Here is a 21,212-nt window from a genome sequence, read left to right as displayed (position 1 = left end):
GGTCCGCCACCAAACTGATTTTGTTGTATCATAGCAATAAATCCATGGTTGAATTCAAAGTTTGCTGCTTCAATATTTGGTATGGCGATGCATGATGTCGTTCCTCTCGTCTGAGGTGCAGCGTAATCTTTCAAAGACTTCTGAGCCATATTGTCTGGTATGTCTTCTTGAGTGTTAAGTCTTTGAGATTGAAGTCTCCTCCGGTATGTTCTTTCGATTTCAGGATCGAAAGGAAACTCCACTGGGTTGGCCCTACGCATGCACAAGAATAAGAATGTATTATTAACTTGCCAGAAAAAAAATAAATCTGTAAAAAATAGTACCAATTAATGAATGAAAAGAATAAAAAGAATAAATGGAAGCAATGTATAAATGAAAGAAAAACTCTTAATGTAAAGGCTTAGTGAAAAATTACGCACGGTCCCCGGCAACGGCGCCAAAAACTTGATGTGCTTCCGCAAGTATACGGAATGTCGTCAAGTAATAAAAGATATCGAACCACAGGGACCGTGGAATCTATCACTAAACTAGCACAAGAAGAGTGGAGAGATCATGTAATTGGGTTGAGATGTGGGGAAAGTGAGAGTGTAGTTGAGCTACCTAAACCTCAATCGAAGTAAAATCAACTAGTGACAGGATTTGGGGAAAACGATCCTAGGACTTCGGATTCCTCGAGATTATGTTTGATTGACTATGGACTCCTTACCATTCCTCAATATTCATACATTTGCAGAGATTCTAACCAAAATATCCAATTAGACCTCGTCAGGTTTCCTCGGAATAAATCAATAATCCTTCTAACGTTACGATTGTTAGTTTGAGATGACCCCAGATAGCCTGGTTATAGCTCTCCCGCTGTCACCGGGCACTCCAGCATACTACTAGTGTCCTACCCCCTGTCACCGGGTATCCAATTAAGGACCTCTCCCTAACAATCAATAACCATTAGCTATCTCTCACAAAGATTCATTGCAATTTAAGAATTTCCTCGGAAAGTCCGGTTAAAGGTTCACCTTCTGTCACAAGGCACCCCGGTCATACGATCCTAAGATTTCCTTAAACCACAATTTATCCTTATCCTCATAGATTTGCACCATTCATAATCATATCATCCAATAAGCACAAAGCACAACATCCATAAAGCAAAATGCACAAATAAATCATAGAACATGGTAAATACAAATCCATAGTATCAATCATCCATAATACACCTCGATTCCTCCTACATCCTAGAATCTAAGGTTCTACTCCATGACGGAGGGGATACAACATGAAGAAGAGATGAAGAAATACATTTTAGATCCTAGAAAAAGGAAATAAAACTTATCAATATGTGTCTTCTTCTTCGCCTTGCAAACTCCTCGTCGACGGTGGAATGGATGCGGCGGAGTAGCTCCAAAAGGATGGATGGATCGTCGATTCTTGCTCCGAATGGCGTTTTCGGTGGCTCCTCTTGACTCCCAAGGTCTCTCCCCTTTTTTAGGGCAATTTAGGGGGGTATTTATATGCCCCCACTATTCACCCTTCGCCACACGGCCGTGTTTAGCCACACGGCCCAGGGCACACAGCTGGCACGGCCCCGTCACACGGTCGTGCCTGGTAGGCACGGCCAGGGGCTGGTGGCCCTTGGAAAATTGGGCACGACCGTGCCTAGGAGGCACGACCATGCCATGTTGCAGCATGGAGGCAGGCACGGCGTGCCATACACGATACTTTCTTCTGTGGTCGGAGACACGGCCGTGCCTGGTGGGCACGGCCATAGGCAGTCGGCTCCTCTGTTGGTGCAGCACGGGTAGAGGCACGGCGGTGCCTGGAGGGCACGGTCATGGGCTGGTGCTTATGCTGTTGTGGCAGGTGTTGCACGGTGTGCCTGGTGGGCACGACCGTGGGAAGATGTTGCTCTGTGACCATGCCCTGGGGGCACGGCCCCTTGGGGACACGGCCGTGCCTTGGAGGCACGACCCTGTCTTGCCTTGTCTTCGAATCTTCCGTTTCGCCTTCTCTATTTCCATTTCCGTCCTGGAAAAGCATAAAAGTAAGAGCAGACCTCCGAACTAGGAAATAGAGAAAACACGCCTAATGCGTAAATAAAGGATGTGACAAACGTAAAAAATAATCACGAAATATAGAAAGATGTGCAATGTAAATATCAGAAATATATATATCTTATGCACATCAATGTTTGGGGGTGGCGAGTGCAGACAGTGACCATGCATGTTGCCTGTGATGTGTGTTGCATATGTGCATGCATTTGTTGGTAGGTTATTTTTCTACACTTGTTAATAGTTTATTTTACTACATATGTGTATGGTTGTTGCACTTGTTTGATATATGATTGTTGCATTATGTGACATTACATGCATGGATTGCATTTGCATGATTCCTATTATCTGTTATGTAGTATTGACCTTTTTCATTATGTATCATTTGGAGAGACTGTATACCTTTGATATCCATGTTTATATATATGTTGTGCACTTCTATCTTGTATCCCACTGAATACTTATACTCACTACCCAGACCCTAGGGTTTCCTTGTTTTCTTCCCAGGTAGCAGATAGAGAGATTTACTTTGAAGCTTGGAGTTCTGCCAGACTGCCCCCATCTCACAGCAGGAGATGTATCAATTGGGTTTACTTCGTATGATTTGCGATTTGTAGTTGGATATGTGGATTTTGGTTGTATTTGGATCTGTGAGTTTTATTCGTGGACTTGTAGAGTTTTGTGTGTATTTGAGATTTGGACTTACGTTCATACTTGTGTAGATTTGGATCTTGTTATACTTCTGCTACGCAACTTTTGTATCTCGTGTGGATTTCATATATACACTTTTGGTTTTCTCGAGATAGTTTGATATATCATGCATATGTTAGATTATTAGTTTGTGATCGTGTGAACCTTATTCAAGTAGTTTAATATTTGTTATATATGTTATGGTATGTGGATTGTGGCTGTGTGTGCCTTATGTTGAATTGCATACAGGAAAATTGAATTGTTATAGGGATGATACTGTCAAAATTTTTTGGATAGCCGTCTCTCGGAACGTGACATTTTTAATCTTCCATTGGACTAATTGAATAACATCTGTAGGGGTTGAATCAATGTCATCAATATGTTCTCATAATTATTTTCTAGCAACATATAATGAAATTTTAAATTTTCATATTGAATAATTTTTTCCCATAAATTTAACACAAAATTCAGAGTCATCACTCGTCATTTTAGCAGACACGAAAAGCAACACAAATAAAGAGACAAGTGATACAATACGGCTTAGGAAAATTTTTACCAAAATAGTGAGCTTTCTCTCCTTCCAAAATATTAATCAATCTCAACCAAAATACTAACAAAACTAGACTAAGCTTGTAATATGTAGTGACTTGAAACTCCAAAAGAACAATCAAAATTATATTTCTAAAACTCTTAAGATGAGGGCTCTAATACCATGACAAATTTTCTTAATTAAATAGTTTGATGTCTTTTGTTTCTCATTTTATTGAATAAATGAATGAATGTACAACAATTAAATACTAATTTACTAGGATTTGAATATCAACTCCCCTTTATTTACAACCATATGAATTAATTATAATTGATTTTTATTTATTTACAATCACACGAATTAATTAGGATTGATTTATCTTTATTTACAAGCTTGCATATTAATTGGAGAAATACAAAATAGCTTTTGGGACATAGCTGAGTTGGTTACGACGTAATAGAATTGCAGAAGAGGACAAGAATTCGAATCCTGGCAAAGCCAGACAATTCTTCTGCGTCGTGATCAACTGTAGTTTCTCAATTTACCTCCTCACAAATGGTCGTGGGGCCGATTATGTGGGATCGCTAAAGTGACGGATTCCACCTTTAATAGAATAGGATTGATCGTGTGAGATTATTAATGTGACGAATTCCACTTTTAGCGGCATGATAGAGAAATACAAAATAGTATAAAATAAATATTTGCTATATAGGACAACAGTTGCAAAGGAAGAGACTTGCTGGAGGGAGGGAGGTGAGTGAAGAAACCGGACAAAGGATGACTATCGAAGAGAGATAATGGCAAGGCCAAATAAAGGGTGGCATCAAGACGGAAGAGAGTTTGTCAGCAAAGTCGCAGAGAGCAATGCAAGGCTAGAGAGAGGGCAACAATTTGGCCTATGAGAGGGCAACATTGGAAGAGAAGAGACAGCTCGGTCTAATAATCTTTGGGTTACTTAAGTAAAGATTGAATATGTCATCCCAATAATTTTACATAATCAATACATCGAAAAGCTGTAGTTAGTTACTACGGGAGAGGGTATTGTCTCGATTTTATCAAGATTTGACTCTTGCCCACTTCAATAAATCTGTCTCATTATAACCAACTCAATTATGTCCCGAAAATTACTATATCTTATGGTCCCTACCAATGATGGCATATGATTTCATCACAAACTTTATGTTTACTATGCCAAGCGATTATCTTTAATTATAATTTTAAATCATCAAAAAGTTAGTATAACTTGTGATTGCCATAGACATCATCGAAATGTGTTATTTTATAGTGACCTTCTACTTGAACTTTTACCTTATCATCTATGCTAAAAATTACAAACAAATTTATCATCAAAGTAAAATTGTTTTAATAAGAAAAATGCAGATGAATGAAGATTTTTTTAAAAAAATAAATAGATATAAATAAAGAATTTTTTATATTTTATCTAGTATAATTAAATTGCATTCTAATTAATTTTTTTAAGAAAACCAAGACACTTGCTATAACTATCATTTATTAAAAAAATTAAAGAAAAATAATTTCTATAACTGAAGGAAAGCAATTATATTCTAATTAATTATTTTATTGAAATGAAAGTCATAACTATAACTAAATAAATTAATGCCATAAAATTTTTAACATCCACCTCGTATATATAAACCAAGTCATACTATAAATTATAATATATTTAAATTTCATCTAACATTTATTATAACACCTTCTACTACAATAAAACACATCTAATTAATTAAAAAATTAATAAAGATATTTTAAAATTGATACTATCAAAATTCATATAGTATTAATGCAAACAAACAGTCGTGCCTGAAGAAAGGAGACAAGAGTGAAATCATATTTTACTGGAGACTCGATGAAGAAAGCCTTCTTATAAATTTATACCTCCATCTTTCATACGACACAAAATGCAAGACAAAAAGGTCAAATAAAAAAGAAACGAAAGAAAAGAATGATTGTCCATTTTTGTTTTATTTATTTTATTTTAAAATTTTAAATTATATTGTCTAAGGATAAAAATTCAAAAAAAATCTACGTTTTAAAACTTTTTCCTATTTCTTTCATCGACTACAAACAAAAAAAAAACAACTAAAAGAAGCACTAAAAAATGTCATTTATGATTGTACTTTTAAGATGAAACATAGAAATCATGTAAAATTACAATAAGAAAATCCATAGCACCTCTATTGAATATTTACGATAGAATTTTATGATAAAAATATCCATTACAAATAAATCTATATTGATAAATAAAATAAATTTTTTTTGTCTCTCTCTATATATACAATTTCAAAAAAAAAAAAACACCATACAACCTTTAAATACACTAAAAAATATACCACGTGGTTTTCTCAAATCCAATAAGCAAAAAACAGAGAAAGAAACATAAATTTTTTTTCCTACTTGCACTGCCATCAACAGTAAGGACTGACAAGCCACTCGTGGCCATCAAGTGCCTCGACGAGGAAACATACTCAGATTCCTGGCTTTTCATGAGCATCGATTTATCTAATGTAGATTGCAGACACTTAACATCAAAGTAATGAATTAGTATGAATTTACAAGTATATCAAGCTCCTGCAACTTGCAAATCATTTCAACTTCTGTTTCCATCTTCACCTTGCTACCCAAGCTCTAGACCAACAGTAGTGCAGCATTGGGAGGTCATCATTGGATGTGGTCCATGTGGAGAAAAACAACACCCTGGAAGTGTATCAGATGAATGTGTTTATCATGCACAGAAGGCCCCTCCTTTAACCGAACTGACGTGGAAGCTCATATAATTGCACCACCTTTAATTTGTTATCCTATTATTTTGATTTCTGATGAGAGAAAAGTTAGGTACAAGGAAAGCAGCTGCAGGGCTGTCTGCGTCGGTGTCTATAATTGCTGTCTATTTGTACCTAGACCTACAAATGTCATGAACTCCTTGGTGCGTGCAATGTCTATTTGCTCTTGTCTAAAGAAGAGTTGAGTCATTTTGTGGATAATGTTCATCTTACATGTACATGTGACTCCTCTCCTTTCTGTCTCGTTCCTTATCACAATCCGTACGTCAACCTTTGAAATAGAGACGACAGCGTCGTGAAATGAACCAACGCAGTGATATGTTTCGATCGATAGCGAGAGTACCTCAAGTATTATTCTAAGAAACATCCAGGTAGTCGTCTGTCTTTGCTCAGTTACGTGTCTGTTTTCTCACAGAAGGAGACAGACGTCCTACTGACAAGAAGAGTTTCACATGGACGTACGTCCTCCTGACAAGCAGGTCGGCTCTGTAATGAATCTTGTTTAGGGTTATATGGAATATGGATGCTAAAACCCTTGTATATATGTCGATAATCTCCCTTTGACATTGCCTTATTCGATGATTCGACTCCATCACATCTCAAGGACTAACTTCTGGTTCAATTACGTACTCCTTTGACCGAATATTATATATATGTATATATATATAATTAAAAACCGTAGGAATATTGGAATGAGTTAAAACTTTTCAAAGTGACTATATAAGGTCTCCCAATTTGAAGGTCAAATTACTAGTGAATTGAGAATATTATCTATAATTGATCATCTCAAGAGATCAATTTAGATTAAGTTTGCCCATCAAACTATTTTAAACAAAATAATCGAATGATCTAAACTCTCCAAATTAACCTTTTGATACTAGCTAGTAATAAATTCAAAGTACCTTAGGCAATCCATAGTCTCCTAAAAGATAAACCTTTTTTTTCTATAACATATATATAATTCTATATTTATTTACGATGATATGATCTTTCTATAGATTTCAAACACTCCATCTCCAAGGTACGTCGTAAGCTTCGGAATGCTTCACATATCATAAAATCCATAATGAATCATTTTCTGCACAGTAGTCGCGTATGCTGAAATTGGTCTAAAATCCTTAAAATAACTACTAGCGGCTGAATTAATGGGCCGGCTAGTGTCCACGCTGAAAGCCCAATATCTTCAAGTTTGATACACAATTGCTTTTTGCTTAGGGCTAGCATTCCCCTAGGCCTATATTAATCTTCAAGTTCGATACAGAATTTGGTTAAGGTTTTACTTCAGAGAAATTAGTTAGTTCATTTGTCCTCCATCTTAGAATTACTTTGAAAAGTGTAGTCTAGATATTAGACAGTGGGTCAAGATAAAAATAATCCTATTGGAGGGGTTGCTAGACTTGATCCTCAAAATGGATATAAAATATTACAAGTTATGAATGATATCCTAATATTCTTGAGAGTGAATTAATGCTAGTCATCTTAGGAACACGATCGAGGATCATCTTGGGCACTAGATTGTCAATGTTGCAGGTGGATTTGGGCAGAATAGAGAAGCTTAGCTTAGGTTTCCATTATGCACACTTCTTACTTAAAATCAAAACATTGGATATATGAGCGCTCAGGTGGGCAGCAATTAACTGGGCTTTTCTCAGAAAAAGGATTTCAACGGTATTTATTGCTAAAGTTCGCATGCTTTGTGGGTAATATTCATAAGCTGGCAGGATAATATTATTCTCTGTAATTAGTATCCTCTACCCTTTGATGCTTGTGAGTAAAAATTTACTCTATGTTTCATGAACTACTGCATCGACCATTGTTTGGGACTAAATCTTTTAGATCAATCATTGGATCATAGCCCATTATGTTGGAAAAATATATAGTTCCTCCCTTCAAATTGAAAGGGAATTGATAGATTATGGTATTTTTAATAGTTTCACAAGTTAGGTGTATATTTATGTGATGCATAAAGTGTGCACGTTTAATATGCAATCTTGGAGGTTGGACTCAACGACAGGTTGTCCAAATCAAGAAGGTGCTCAAACAATTTGAGTGAAGGTAGCATAGGTCGACGATTTGAAGACTAAAAGTATGTGAACTATATATTATGATTAATTACATAGATGTAATCTTGGATTTATTTTTTAAGGATAGAATGAAATGATGATTAATTATTTAGATAGTGAAGTGAACAACCTAGGTTATTGAAGCATTATGACTTTTGAAGGTATCCAAGTTGTATTTGTCAATTGACTCGAGTTCCAAAACTTGTAGGAGTTCACAATAGATTAAGTGAAGTAAAGAGAACTGCCTGACCACGTCAATCAAGGTTCCAATTGATTAGGATTAATAATCAATTGGATGTAGAGTTAATTTTAACAAACAAAATATTTATATTTAGGACAACAATTGACTGGATGAGTTTCTTGACAACTAAAGACATAAGCAGTCAAATGAATTATTTTCTAATCAATTGAATATATAGTCGTCGAGTTCAACATGTTAGGACCTGTATGTGCTAGAAGGGGATGAATAACTTCGATTACGTCAACTTAATTTTGTACTCATCTACAAAAAATTAGTACACAGCAAAAATAAAAATAAAATAATGCAAATACAAAGACAACTAATTTTACTTCACCGCCTGCTACGCCCAAAACCTAGTCTTAATTACTACCATTACTAATCATTATTCTTCTCGAATATCTTATGAGACAGAGAAGCCTCTTACAAATATGTAGTTTATAAAGTAACACAAACAATACAACAATACAAATATAAATGAATATAAAAATATTTTATAATTAAGAAACTTTGCTTTAGATTCTTGTTTGTTTCTTTAGATAGCCTCTTGATAATAGGAAATACAATAACACTTCATTTTCAAATCCTTAAGAATCGGCATCTTCAAATCTCTACGAAACGTACTCCTCTTTTATAGGGTTGTTGTAAGATTGATTTTCTCATAGCAATGGATTGCTAGCCTCGAGCAATTGATTGTTGTACTGCAAATTCAAATGTTGCTTTGACCTATCAGCTTAACGGCTAAATTTACTTTAGCAATCGATTGCTAACCTTTACCAATTGATTACAACACCTTCTGTATGCTGCTATAGTGCCAGCAATCGCCCCCACGGGCTTGCTCACATGGCTAGCGCAGGGCAGTTTGCTACCATGAGGCCTTGGGTTCGATTCCTGCGTGAATTAAAAAGCCCTCCCTTGCGCTAGCCATGATGAGAAAAAAGGTCAAAATGATCGTCCATGATTTACTCCCTCTGGACACTTGTGGGGCCGGGACCAGGGGGCCGCTAAGGTGGCGGTTCCACCTTTTTGCTACCATATAGTGCCAGCAATCAATTGTTACCTCAACAATCGAATCAAACGATTGATTTCGCAATATTTTATTCAATGTTTCAATGCTAACAATCGATTACTACTGTAGCATAAAACCTAAACTCCAATACTATAGCAAATCCTAAAATTATTATAACAAACTTTGGAGTTACTGTGCAAACATAAAAATATCTCAAACCATAATTTCAAGATTTAGAGTTCATCAATGGATAGATACACCTTATCGATTGATTATTACTCCTATTTCGGTCTTATCAAAATTATATTCTTTGTTAGTGCAATCAGCCTCTAAAGTTTTGATGGTTTAGTTTGAATAATATGTTTAAGGGAATTTGATGAAAGGTAACCAAATAACTTGATCAAGATTGATCGAGTTAATTGTAGAGTCCAAGCAAATCAAGATTGATTTGAAGCTTGAAAGTGAGTGAGAAGTCCAAGTAGGACCGGATACTTGGTAATTGATGAAAAATCTTTAAAAAATAAACCTTAGGTGGTGAAAAGTCTTGGAGGAGTAAACTCTAAGGAAAGAAAAAATTATAGAGGAGTGAACCCTATGTAATGTAATGATGGGAAAGTCTTGAAAAACCGTTCCGGTAGATTCTTGCAGAACAAAAATTTTCCCGGAAACGATCTCAAGTTGCCCTCATAGTCGATCAAACGAAGTTTGATCGACGCATTTAGATCATTGGGCTATTGTGTTTGGTTTACAGGATCCAAGATAAAAAGGATAATTTAACTTATGCGGAAACATTAAATTATACATTTCTTCGGACTGTTGTGAAGGATGAAGTTTGTACCCGAAGACCTCTTGATCTTCTGTTGTATTCCTCTCCTCTTTTCGAACGTTGTGTGGGCAACGATCCTTCGAAAATTTCTCCACCAGAATTCTCCTCTCCGATGGCTAGCAAACTTTCCTTCCTTCTCTTTGTGAGAAGAAAAGAGGAAGAAAAAGAGGTTGGCTACCGAGAGTCTCGGCCACCAAAGGTTTATTTCGTGTGTCTCTAAAACCCGTTGCAAGCCTCCTCTTTTATAGCCTAGCCATCTCACAAACTTGGTATGATTTGTATCATAAATATGATATGATTTAAATCATAAACTTGGTATAATTATAATCAAATCAAATCTTCTTTTCCAGATTTGATTAGAAAAATCATAACCAATTTTGTCTGCGAAAGAGATAAAATTATGATTCTAATCAAATCAAATCTCATCCAGATTTGATTCTAATCAAATCAAATCTAATTATCCAGATTTGATTTCTAATCAAATCTCATTCAGATTTGATTCTAATCAAATCAAATCTCATCCAGATTTGATTCTTATCAAATCAAATCTCATCTAGATTTGATTAGAAAAATCATAATTAATTTTCTCTGCGGAAGAAAATTAATAATTTCGTAACGAAAATTTTAATCAGAATTTCTTAACAAAATTTTTCTCCGAAAAAATAATTTCAGAAATTCTTAAAATTTCCTATCCGAAATTTCATATAATTTTCTTAAGTGGATACGAGGTTTTATCCAGAGGCTACAGCAGGGACCTAGAGGAGAAATTGGTTTTGGTCTCCCGATAGGCTTAAGCTTCCCATGTTCTTTACCGAACATATAGCTTAAGTCTATCAATAATAACTCATTCCACTAGAGAGTTATTATTGCACTACCGCACCAATCCCATATTATAATATGGGCTCCTTCTTACTACAAGTACATTAGTCTCCCTGTGTTTAAGATATCGTATGTCCGTCAATTAAATGAGTTACTGACAACTCGAATTTAATCGACATCTTTTCCAAGAGTAGTACCACTCAACCTTATTATCATGCGGACAAGGTCCACCTGCAGGGTTTACATGATAATCCTTATGAGCTCCTCAAGGGGACATCATCAGCCTAGATTATAGGACACAGTTTCCTTCTGTAATCAACAACACACCATGTACATAATACTTCTTCCCAACTCATCGAGCCTTTTGATCTATCGTTCTAAATCTCACCCTTTGATGAATTAAAGAAGTACATACTAAGCACATGTGTTTGTTATTACATCGGGATTAAGAGCATGTACATCTATAGTAACAGAGGTTTAGTTCGATTATATAGTCAGTATAAATCGAACAATCCTCAGATGGTCCTGCTCAATACACACTTAGTGTACTAGTGTAATTCTATAGTCAAGACAGACTAAGACCAAATTACACTACAACCACTCTAATGGTTTGTCCAATCCATTTTGGTTGTGAACACTGTTTATAATCTATAAGTAACTGATAACATGGTCTTCTGTGTGTGACTCCGCACACCATGTTAATCTACAATATAGATTAAATGGACACTTGCATAAAAACTAAATACAAATTTTTGACTAAATGTGATTCTTATTTCAGAATGTTTATTTACACAGCTAGGATTCTGGTATAAATCCCAACATATAAGTCTTGGTTGGGAACCATGCAATGGAATTCTTAGCGGGATTGACAGTGGAAGTGCTAGTTAGGAACTAGATAGTGAAAATCCTAGCAAGATTAGGCAAGGGAAGACCTAAACTAGGGAACATAGTAGGTTAGGTAAACCAAATACTAGGTTTTGTATGTTTGTGTGTTGCTTGCATGTTTATTTTATAGGAAACAACAACTGAATGAAGGATTGAACGAGACTAGGTAGTAACTGGTCTAGACGATCAGACCCATGGTCCAGTCAATCGGAAGGTAGTCTGATTGATCGAAAACTAGTTGATCGAAAGTCGACGTGATCGGGTTTGCACTAGTCAATCCCCAGATAAGTTTTGATTGAGCTCAAGTAACCAAATGGTATTCTAGTTGACCAGAAGGTCAAGACGTAGCTCAAAAAGGATCAAGTTTGGAGTCATCAACGACTGGGCTGAGAGGCCGTGAACTTCTGCGACATTGCCTGTCGTAAGGCTGAGCCATCATCGACCGTGCTGAGAGGGCCATGGAAGTCTACACCTTGTCTGTCGTAAGGTTGAGCCATCAGCGATCGTGCTAAGAGGGCCATGGAGTTCTGCGTCATTGCCTGTCGTAAGGCTGGGCCATCAACGACTAGGCTAAAAGGGTCATGGAGTTCTGATCCTTGCCTGTCGTAAGGTTGACCCATCAGCGACCGTACTGAGAAGGCCATAGAGTTCTGATCCTTACTTGTCATAAGGCTGAGCCAACAGCGACCGGGCCATGGAGTTCTGCGTCATTGCCTATCGTAAGACTGGGCCATTAACGACTAGGCTGAGAGGGCCATAGAGTTCTGATTCTTGCTTGTCGTAAGGCTGAGCCATCAACGACCGTGCTAAGAGGACCATGGAATTCTGATCCTTTCCTGTCATAAGGCTGAGCCATCAGTGACCGTGCTAAGAGGGCCATGGAGTTCTGCGTCATTGCCTGTCGTAAGGCTGGGCCATCAGCAACTGGGCTGAGAGGGCCGAGGAGGTCAAGCTGTCGGAGGTCGAGTTGCTAGCAAGGAGTAAAAAACAAACAAACGGGAAAGAGATATAAAACCAATAAGATTAGGACTAAATGGAATATGACCTCCAATAGATGACGTTCCAAAGTTTTTTTAGCTCCTTCCGTTGGCAGTGAACCAGATAGTATGGTTTGTCGATTGTTCGTTGTAGACAACATGGAATAGGGGCATCTCGATGCTCAGATCAGTTCTTTTGGTCTCTTTCTCCAATGGAATCGCGGTTGTCGACAGTTCTTCTAGTAGTAACCATCACAATGTTCTAGCTCAGTGTTCCCACAAACAGCGCAATTTATTCCGGCTAAATACCGTGGATGGTCAAGCCACTAGTCAACGAACGATCTGACGTGTGCGACTTCTTAGCGGAGCTCGAGGGAGAGGATGATGAGAACCTGAAATACACTTCAACAAGAGGTGAGAATCCGGGAAGTCCCGGCAGGCCACTCTGATGCTCAAGTTAGTATATCATTCAAGAAAAAATAAAAATGTAGAAGAAGAAGAAAAAGAGTTTAGAAATCGAACCAGCCTGTAGAGAAAAAGAAGGGCTCCCTCTTGAAAGAAGAGGAGGAAGAAGAAGAAGCAGCAGCCCCCCCCCTTCAGCCGAAGAGGAAGAGTCTCCCCTTGGAAGAAGAGGAAGAAGAAGTCCCCTATTTTGCTAGAGCTCTCTCATTATGTAAGTGTATGAGAAGACCATCTCTGACGGATGCCCTTTCTTTTTATTTTTTTTTTGGCCTTATGTGCAGAAAAAAGGGGATTCAAGGACATCAGATCTGACAACTTCATAAATGCTCTTTGTGTTGCCATGTGTCTTAGGAATATGCATAGTTTTTTCATGAATTCACAAAAGATAAATATTGACACTAATCCATTTGACTAGCACTGCCAAGTTAGCCTTAGGCTTGACTCCTGCTTGACTCTTGACTTTTATCTTAGAGAGAGAGCTACATCATCTATAACACCGGCATTACTACTCAAGTCATCCCCTGAGACTAACGGCTTGTTTGGGAGGAGGTGAGGGAAGGGGAAGGAAGGGTAAATAAGGGGAAGGGAATTTGTAACCTTGTTTGTAAAGAAGTGAGGAAAGGGGAGAGAAGGGGAAGGAAGGGTAAGCTTTCCCCTTGCATGCCCATAAATAGACACAATTCCTTACACTCCGATTTGGGGTGTAAGGAAGGGGAAGGAAATGTTAAAACATATTTATTCCAATTTTACCCTTATATTAAAATATTAATTATTAAAATAATTTATCTATTAGATTTTTGCACCGTTGTTCCTCGTCACATAACGCAGTCGTCAAAGGATCTCATCACTCGCAATCCTCGATATCGACCTTTGTCGCAAATTTTTACATCAGTAAATTTTTATAAAAATATATATAAAAATGTTGATTTATCTTTTATCGTACCAAAGTGTACAAATTTTGTATTTCATATATTTTTTATATATCTATTTATTATTTTTAAAATTTTTTATTTATTTAAGTTGTAAATATTAATTTTTGTTAATCTTATGAGCTATATATATTTTTTCACATATAGATTTATTTTAAAACATAAAGTTATTTTTGTAATTTTATATATTTAGTTTATAATTTCGATTGATGAACTCATTGAACGAATAGTTATAAGACATTAGATAAAATAAAATACCTAACGAATAATTATTTTTAAATTATTGTAGATCTATTTTAACATGTAAGGATATTTTTATAATTTTATATATTTAACCTTCATTTTCTTTCCCTTCCTCCCAAACAAGGTAGCACATGTTACGTTAATGAACCTTCCCTTCCTCCCAAACAAGAAAAATATAAATACTTCTCTTCCCCTTCCTTTCCCTCCCTTCCCCTTCCTTTCCCTTCCGTTAATGAACTTTCCCTCACCCCATCCAAACAGAGTATAAGTCTCAATCTCTAGTTAGTTTCTCTTTTGTTGTGTTTTTTTGCTAACATATATTATACTTTCTTTATTCTTTTATATATTTTCACGATGTGTGATGTAAACATGATGTGACCGTGGTATATGTATATAAAATTACTTATGTAAAATATTTTTTTTTAAAAATTGAAATAAAAAAATAGTTTATCTTAATTATAATAGTTATGTCATACTTATATATTTTTAGGATGAAAAAATGATAAAATACTATTTTAACTTTTAAAAAATGAGCACTTTTTTTTAATTAATGAAAACAGCAATTAAAAGAGCCATTTAAATTTTTATCTTTTTTTCATATCCATTGAGAAAAAAATAATGTGCTCTTTCTGTGAATTATTTTTCAGCCATGGTTTTTACCTTTATTATTTAAGAAGAGGATGTTTTTTTCACCTAAAACTTGTGTGCATTTGCATTTGATCTATATTTTGTTGTTGTGATATGTGTTGCGATATTGTACTCACATTTCTGAATGAAATCACTTCAACATCAATTGAGATTTATATTATCGCTTCTATGGCATAGCTGAGTTGGTTACGACGCAGCAGAGTTGCAGAAGAGATTCAAATTTAGCAATTTATGACTTTAATACATACATACATACATAATATAAACAATTCGTGGCTTTAATATTCAAGTTTGGCAATTTACATGGAACCAGTGATTGAAAAAGAGATTCAAATTCATGCCTTGAAATTCATCCAACGTTTATAAACCCCAAATGAGTCTGGACACTGTCATCAAACATTCAACCACGTTGAATGAATTGACAGGCCGACTCCTCGATCAAATCTCTTGCAGTAGATTTTTCCACGCTGAAATCGCGTCGTACTCACTACTTCTGTTTCAAAAATTGTGAAATTTTGTTTGTTTGTTTCCTAGTAATAACACCACATCACTTGACGACGACTCCATCCATTTCCCTCGCCATATCTTCTCAACTATCAAAATCCAATCATGATTATACTCGTCAAAATTGGATCACACATATATAATACATAGAGCCAAAATTTCCCCAACCCAATTCAAAAGTGTAAGTGTGCAATGCGTGGTGCGGCGTCGGCCCAGTGAAAATCTAGCTTCTGGATGGCGACGTCTCGCTTAATTTGTGTATGGCATGCATTACTATTGTTACAATTCGGAATGTGCTTTAATATATAGATTGTGTTTCTATTGGATCAATACGGATGAAAGCAACCGCATCGTCCTATTCTCCGCCTTCTCGATCGTCATTTATGGAGCTTTAACTAAGCAGACTCACTTCGAATTCAAAGCTTTACTTGGAATTCACACTTGATGGGACGAATTTTGGTTTTCTAATGGAGAAGTAAGATACGTTCTTTGCTAGTCACTTGATTCTTTACGAAGGGATCACGCAATTATATAGAGGTATTATTTTATTGATGACGACCGTTGAGTGAGTGTGAATTAAGGGTGCAAACGAGTTGAATCGAATCGAATAATATAAAAATATTGATATTCGAATTCGAGCTCGAAATATATATATGATATTCGATATTCGATTTAAAACTCGAAAATATCAATAATTTTGGCTCGAGTTTGATTCGAAATATGATTCAAGCTCGAGTTCGATTCGAATTATTTGAACTTCAATTCGAGCAAAATCAAACTTTAGTTTGAAATGTCTTAAATTATTCGAGTTCGATTCAAATTATTCAAACATTAATTCAAGCAAAATCAAATTTTAGTTCGAAATGCTTTAATTTGAACGGTTCATGAATAATATTATAGATTTGAATTCAGTTCGAAAAATTATTGAACATTTTCAAGCTCAATTCAAATTCAATAATTTTAAATACGAATCAAATATTATTTGAACTGGTTCGAAAAGTTCACGAACTTACTCGATTCATTTGCACTCCTAACTGTGAACTATGAGCGAGGGTCTTCCATTGCAGTTCGTGTGATGCTCATCTAATCCATAGTGTTTTTTCAAAAAATGATAAATTTTGGGTTAGGTCTGTCAGGTTAGCAGCCACAGTCTTATGGACTCAATCCCTGGGGGTGGCTGGCCAGCCTAGGCTCGCGACCCGCGAAGTTTCCCACCGACCACCAAGGTAAATCGGGAAGCGCATACGGCGACCAATCCAGATGCCTAACATCCTTTGATTGCGTTCCTCATTTGGAGGAAAATTTCTGCAAATACGCCGTAACTGGGGATCGAACCGCAGGTTCCTAGGTCACAACCCGGATGTCCTACCGTTGCACTATTGCCCCGGGGACGTGTTTTTTCAAAAAAAAAAAAAACAATAGTATGGTGGTGCACGAAATTTTGGTTTTTATTACTATTTCGATGATTATTAAATCATACGATAATAATCAAAATTTTCGTTCCATCATAAGAATTAAAATTTCATTGAATTACATAATTGAGGAGGTAATAAAATATGAATTTTAATCAAAATTTAATTGGTTTATGTATTATATTGTATTATATCGGCAAAAGAGAAGTATTTATTTTTCCCACTTTGAAAAAAAAGTATTCTATATTTTAAAAATATATTTACCAATATTATTATAATAACTTTTAATTGAACCAGCTTTAGTCAAATTTGATTAAAGTTACTTAAATATACACTAGTGTACAAAAAATATTTAAATACTTTTAATGAATATTAAAATAACTTTAACTAAAATATTTAATGATTTTGAGCAACTCAGTTGTTCTCAAACAGTGAGCAATGGAGCAGAAATATTTTTAAAATATGGACACCTTTTTAATACATTTTTCAAAGTACGGCGCCTTTAATTTTCTGCCTATTATATTTTTAAAGTCATCCAATTTCTCGCTTTCTTCCGCTTTTAGAAGCTCCAAAGGGCAGAGAATCCACCGAATACCTCAATGCCATCGTCGTCGCCGTCCGGGCGGCGGCGGCTCTGCCACCGGAAAAAAATCGTACAGAAAGTCTTCCCACAGAGAAGGAAACTCTGCACTCTCATCCAACGACACCTCCTCGAATTTCTGTCCCTTCTCCGACGCTGGCGGAGCCGGCAACGGCTCATAAGAAGCGTGGCGAGCGGCCGCGACCTGGATTTGCTCGTGCGAGACCGGAGCAGGCCACCCGGCGGGCGCATCGGCCGGAAGTTGTTCGGGGAAGTTGAGCCTGGTGGCGGCTCCACGCAGGCAGAAGGCGGCAGCATCGAAGGCCCGCGCCGCCTTCTCCGGCGAGTCGTAGGAACCGAGCCATATCCGGTCCCGGCTCCGTGGGAGGCGGATCTCCGACACCCACTTCCCCCACCGCCGCTTCCTCACCCCCAGGTACCTCGCCTCGCTCTCTCTCTCGCCGCCTTCCCTCTGCGTTTTAGGCTTCATTTAGGTTTCCGATCGATCGAACGGGGAAGTGAGTAGAGCAGATGAGTGCGGCGGTGCTGTACTTAAAAGCGCCGGAGATCACGTGGACCACGATACTCTCGCGTCGACAGCGACCGGAGACGCGACGGAGGGCACGAGCTACAGCCCACCATGTTCAGTTTTCCCGCACGTGCCGAAATCGCCTTGCATCAAATTCAAAGGATCTCACTGGCAATGATTAGGCTGTTCAAGAAGCCGTCTTTTGAACAGCCGTTTTTTTATTAGGTTGTTTAACTGTAATTTTTTAATTTTTTTAATATATATTTATGAGAATGTATTGAGTAAAATTATTAGAGTGATGAATTTTATATTTTATAAAAAAAAATCATCTTTGAGATTTAGGATAATAAGTAATTTTTCTTTTTACATATAATCACGAAGGATTCAAATTTCATGAATATATTATATTTAAAAAAATTTAAAAAATTATGATATTGATTCAAATTTCGTAAAAATTAAATATATAAATTATAAAAAATTATATCATCTTTTAAAGAACAGAGGAATTATTCAAATTTAGTTCCTATTATATTAGCTTTCATTCTTTGAATCAAAATTGTGGTATAAAAACTTGGTGGTTAGACTCCAAAAATAAAATTAAAAATACTTGTTTGGTGAAGCAATTTAACCGGCTGAAATTAGTTTTAAGAAAACAACAACTGTTTGGTATTTTATGATGCGTCTACTTCTAAATATGTGAATTAAAGTTTTCAAAAACTTTTATTGCAAACTAAATGCCACTCTACTCTTATGCAAATTGCAAATTCAGAAGAAAATTGAAAAAAAAAAAATAATGCGAAGATTTTCATTGTTGCATGAACAAGATAATGGAGAGGACTGCTTATAGGATTGTGGCAGGAGGCCTTACTCTTGTTAACATGTGTTGGCGAGGATATATATGATAATGGCGATGCCAGATGCATTGAACAACGAGAATCAATCCTAAAATAAACAGCAAGGTAGACCTGCTTCACCTTCATCAGACCTTGCTAAGCACTATCATTCCTCACTCATATTAGCTATCACAATTCTTTCACAGCATGTGTTGCAGTCACTCCACATACAAGCATGGCACCGATACTGAAAGAGTTTAAAGAAGATTATGCATAGAAATAGTTTCGAAATGAGCAAGGAACTAAGTATTAGATTGTTATGGTCGTGAGAAGTGGATTGAGGTTAGTCAAGTCCGAGAGTAGCTTATCGATCTCGACTCAGTGTGATTCATAGAGCCCGAATCGAACCGAATCTCCCGGCATATTGATCCCCTAGTCAAGTCATGTGGGCCGAGTCGGACGAGTCAGGTCGGGGATCTAGTAGAAGCTCTTCACAGAGCGAGTCCGAATCCTCTGAGTGGAAGACTTCTGCCTATTCTGAAATCAACCGAGTCGGCTCTGCAGGCCGATCTGAATCCCCGACGCGGATTCTCCCTCTCGAGCCGAGTCGATGCCCTTCGATTTTCCTTGCCCTGTTCCTTAAAAACCACTCCCTCCACCATACGTTCCTGAAGGTCTCTCTAACATCTCTGCAACCAATCATGGTAATACCCTGACAAATGTACGTGACATGACCCCTCAGCTACAAGTCAACGATGTGACACAAGCTCTGAATATCCCATGCCCTCTGACCAATCCATAACAATGATGGGACCTTCGCCATACTGACGAGGTGACATGACTCCCCAGACTCATATATAAGGTTGATTCCGTAGAGGAGGAAGGTATGCGCTCTCACAATTTTCACTTTCTATTCTTCTTCTTCTCCGTTTTCTTCCTCCTCTTTCACGAACTAACTTAAGCATCGGAGTGGTCGCGTTAGGGCAACCCCTATCCTTCCTTCTCATGATCGTTGTGATCGCAGATTCGAGCAGTTTCACGGTCTCCTCTTCGCCTAACTTCATCTGCGTGTGTGGTGCTGAGAACAGCCGACACATCCAGGAGCAGATCTCAACAGGAACATAGATAATTATTAATATTGACCTTTAAAAAATAAAAGAAAATAAAATAACTTCATGTAATTCATGAAGTTACTAATCAAATATAACTCATCTAAACAATAATTATTATTATTTAACATACGTAAATAAATATAATTATTATAATTGATGCATGATAAATGCACGAAAATAAAGATGTTATAGATATATTGGTCATGATCTCTCTACTTATAAATAAAAATCATAATAATATTCCATTATATGAATCAATTTAAGTGCTTTTATAAAGAAGGGAAAGAAGAGAAAAACTAATATATGTAAAATAATTACATTGTAATAGTTTTTTCATCAAACTCAAATATGTAAAATATATAGATTTTAACATTCGTTCATAAAATAAATATAATGATCATGTATATTATAATAGTAACCTAAAGGTATATTACAATATATTCTATTATTTTATCTGAATTTGTCTATCTTATTTGCAGTAGTTTTTCTTCATTTGCAAGATTCTTGTGTTACTGTGTTTAATTGTTTAAATTTCTCTAAATAAAGTGAGCAAGTCAATTTTCATTTAGGTGTATTAGATCTTGATTTGAAATTATTAAAAGAAAAATCCACTGCTATTATTGATTCAAGCGGTGAGAAAAAAGTCCAAATATAAAGCACGGGAATCATCTAATAAATTAAGCATTATATTTATGCAAATTACTATTGCAAATAACATTAAGATTACCATTCCACAAATAGAAAATGCAAAGGAATATTTAAAGTTTGTGGAAGAATATTTTCTTTCTGCCAATAAGTCACTCGCTGGTACATTAATGACATAACTCATGACCATAAAGTTTGATGGATCGTGTAGTATGCAAGAACATACAATTGAGATGACTAGTATTACAATAAGATTAAAGACTTCAGGAATGATTGTGGATGACTCCTTGATTTAATTTATTCTGAAACTCACTACCTCTTGAATATGGTGTTTTCAAATTAACTATAATACTGTTAAGGAAAAGTGGAATGTAATGAATTGATAAGAAAATTTATTCAAAAGGAAAATATATAATAAACAACTTTGCTGGAGAAA

The 21,212-nt window shown here is 36.2% G+C and overlaps 2 protein-coding genes across 3 annotated transcripts in view; one reads left to right on the top strand and one right to left on the bottom strand.

Moving 5' to 3' along the window:
• Nucleotides 1–2,843, top strand: part of LOC141833422 (uncharacterized) — a 132,461-nt gene extending 129,618 nt beyond the window's left edge. Inside the window, exon 12 of one of the 2 annotated variants that reach the window (XM_074720858.1) lies at nt 2,550–2,843. The gene's annotated coding sequence lies outside the window, so the exon portion shown is untranslated. Of the gene's footprint in view, nt 1–2,527 lie in introns of both variants that reach the window. The other variant, XM_074720857.1, reaches the window with a different exon arrangement.
• A 14,686-nt stretch (nt 2,844–17,529) lies between these two features.
• Nucleotides 17,530–18,163, bottom strand: LOC141832789 (ethylene-responsive transcription factor ERF016-like). Its single transcript, XM_074720170.1, is given in 2 exon segments — nt 17,530–17,700; nt 17,702–18,163. Coding segments are annotated over 2 exon segments (510 nt in total). The 5' UTR covers nt 18,148–18,163; the 3' UTR covers nt 17,530–17,636.
• Nucleotides 18,164–21,212: the final 3,049 nt, after the last annotated feature.

The sequence above is a fragment of the Curcuma longa genome, chromosome 8 (assembly GCF_044706935.1).
Source record: "Curcuma longa cultivar G26 ecotype Majalengka, Jawa Barat chromosome 8, ITB_CL_G26_1.1, whole genome shotgun sequence".
Lineage (NCBI taxonomy): Eukaryota > Viridiplantae > Streptophyta > Magnoliopsida > Zingiberales > Zingiberaceae > Curcuma > Curcuma longa.
The sequence above is the reverse complement of the archived record's forward strand: the minus strand, read 5'-3'. Positions and strand labels throughout refer to the sequence as shown.